General features: G+C 55.6%; 1 protein-coding gene across 1 annotated transcript in view; it reads left to right on the forward strand.

Moving 5' to 3' along the window:
• Positions 1 to 1,200, forward strand: part of SH3GL1 (SH3-domain GRB2-like 1) — a 7,638-nt gene extending 6,438 nt beyond the window's left edge. Inside the window, exons 7-8 of the mRNA XM_009324973.1 lie at positions 518 to 642; positions 1,112 to 1,200. Coding sequence (XP_009323248.1) covers positions 518 to 642; positions 1,112 to 1,200 — 214 coding nt within the window. The remainder of the gene's footprint in view (positions 1 to 517; positions 643 to 1,111) is intronic.
• Positions 1,201 to 1,535: the final 335 nt, after the last annotated feature.

The following is a 1,535-nucleotide window of genomic DNA, read 5'->3' on the forward strand; positions in this document are numbered from 1 at the left end:
GCAAGGATCTCCCCAAACCCTGGCCGAGGAAGGAGAGGTGGCTTCGTTGCATCCGGGGCTCCCCTGCGGAGCTGGGGACATGCCTTCCTCAGCCTGGCGCGGGGTGGTTTGGACAGAGCCAGGGCAGCCTCTCCGCTTCTCAGGGCGATTTGGCGATGCTGCCCTGCTGTTCTTTCCTTGTGGAAGAAACTCCCAGTGTCTGGGTTGAATTAAGAAGAGCTGGGAGGATCCTTCCAAGTGTGGGCTTTCGAACTGCAGCACGAGTGTCCTCTGCTGGCCTGAATTGCCCGAGACACCTCCGTAGCAAAGCCTGGGGCTTGTGGCCCTCTAAGGAGCAGGTCCCAAACCCTGGGCAACATCCATCTTCAAAATGCCCCAGCGCAGAGGGTTGTGCAGATTCTTGTCTACAAACCAATTTGCTCCCCTGCGTAGCCACCAAGGAGAATAAATATCATGTTGATCTCATCATATTCTGTTTCATATTTCAATATATCCACGTTTCTCTTCCTTCTTCCAGAATGAGGGAGGCCTCCTCGCGTCCCAAGCGGGAATACAAGCCCAAACCCAGGGAGACGTATGACTTCGGAGACACTGACCAGTCTAACGGGGGCTTCTCTTGCAATCCTACCCCCAAAGTCTCAGGTAAAGTTGTCCCGTGTGTGTGCACACAGGTGCCTCTGGAGCAGCCTCCTGGGGACGGCGGGGAACTACTCTGCCTGGAAATGATGTTTCTGGTGTGCTGGATGTGCCTGCCCGGGCTCTGAAAAAGTCAGAAATGCCTCTATACTCGGGCTGTTTTCTCTTGGGGCCCAGCAGCCTTCGTTATATCGGCTTTGGGGATGTCCCAGCGGGGTCTCCAGCCCGGGCCGCTCGCCTGTAGTGCCCACCCAGCGCCAGCAGTGGCAGACAGGAAAAAACGAAGCATCTCTCGCTCCCTCCCCGTCTTCCATCATGCTGCATTCGTCCCTCCCTGGTCCCAACAAGGCAGGCGGGTTTCTAACACAGCATGTGGGCTGCCCTGTTTCTCCTAACAGATCCTCCCTTTGGGCCCTGCCTTTCCCTCTCTCCAGTTCACGTTGTTTTAAGCATGTCTCTTTTTGTTTGGAAGCAGCTTCCTCCTCTTTCCGATCCGACAAGCCGTCCCGGGCCTCCGTCAGGAGTATCCGTGAGTTTCCTCCCTCCGCACTGCATGATGTGTGACCATCTCTCCCCATCCCTCCTCGCTCCTCCTTCTGTGACACTGCTGCTTGGAGCCGCTAATACCTCCGTGCTGAGCCTGGCCGGCAGAACAGCCCAAGCTAAGCTAAGCTGAGCTAAGCCTTGAGCTAAGCCCCAGATTAAAACAGCCACGCTATATTGGTATTTACTACCCCAAAGCTGGGGCCTTTGCTCACCCGGAGGAGTTGTAGCATCTATTATCATGCAGGAATATCCTGCATGAGGCCACAGGGATCAGATGCTCTTCCACGAGGTATCAGACATCTCGAGGATTACCCGTTCTCGTTACAAGCACCCAGCTTGGATCTCTCCCACTC

The sequence above is a fragment of the Pygoscelis adeliae genome, unplaced genomic scaffold (genome assembly GCF_000699105.1).
Source record: "Pygoscelis adeliae isolate BGI_AS28 unplaced genomic scaffold, ASM69910v1 Scaffold916, whole genome shotgun sequence".
NCBI classification, from domain to species: Eukaryota; Metazoa; Chordata; class Aves; order Sphenisciformes; family Spheniscidae; genus Pygoscelis; species Pygoscelis adeliae.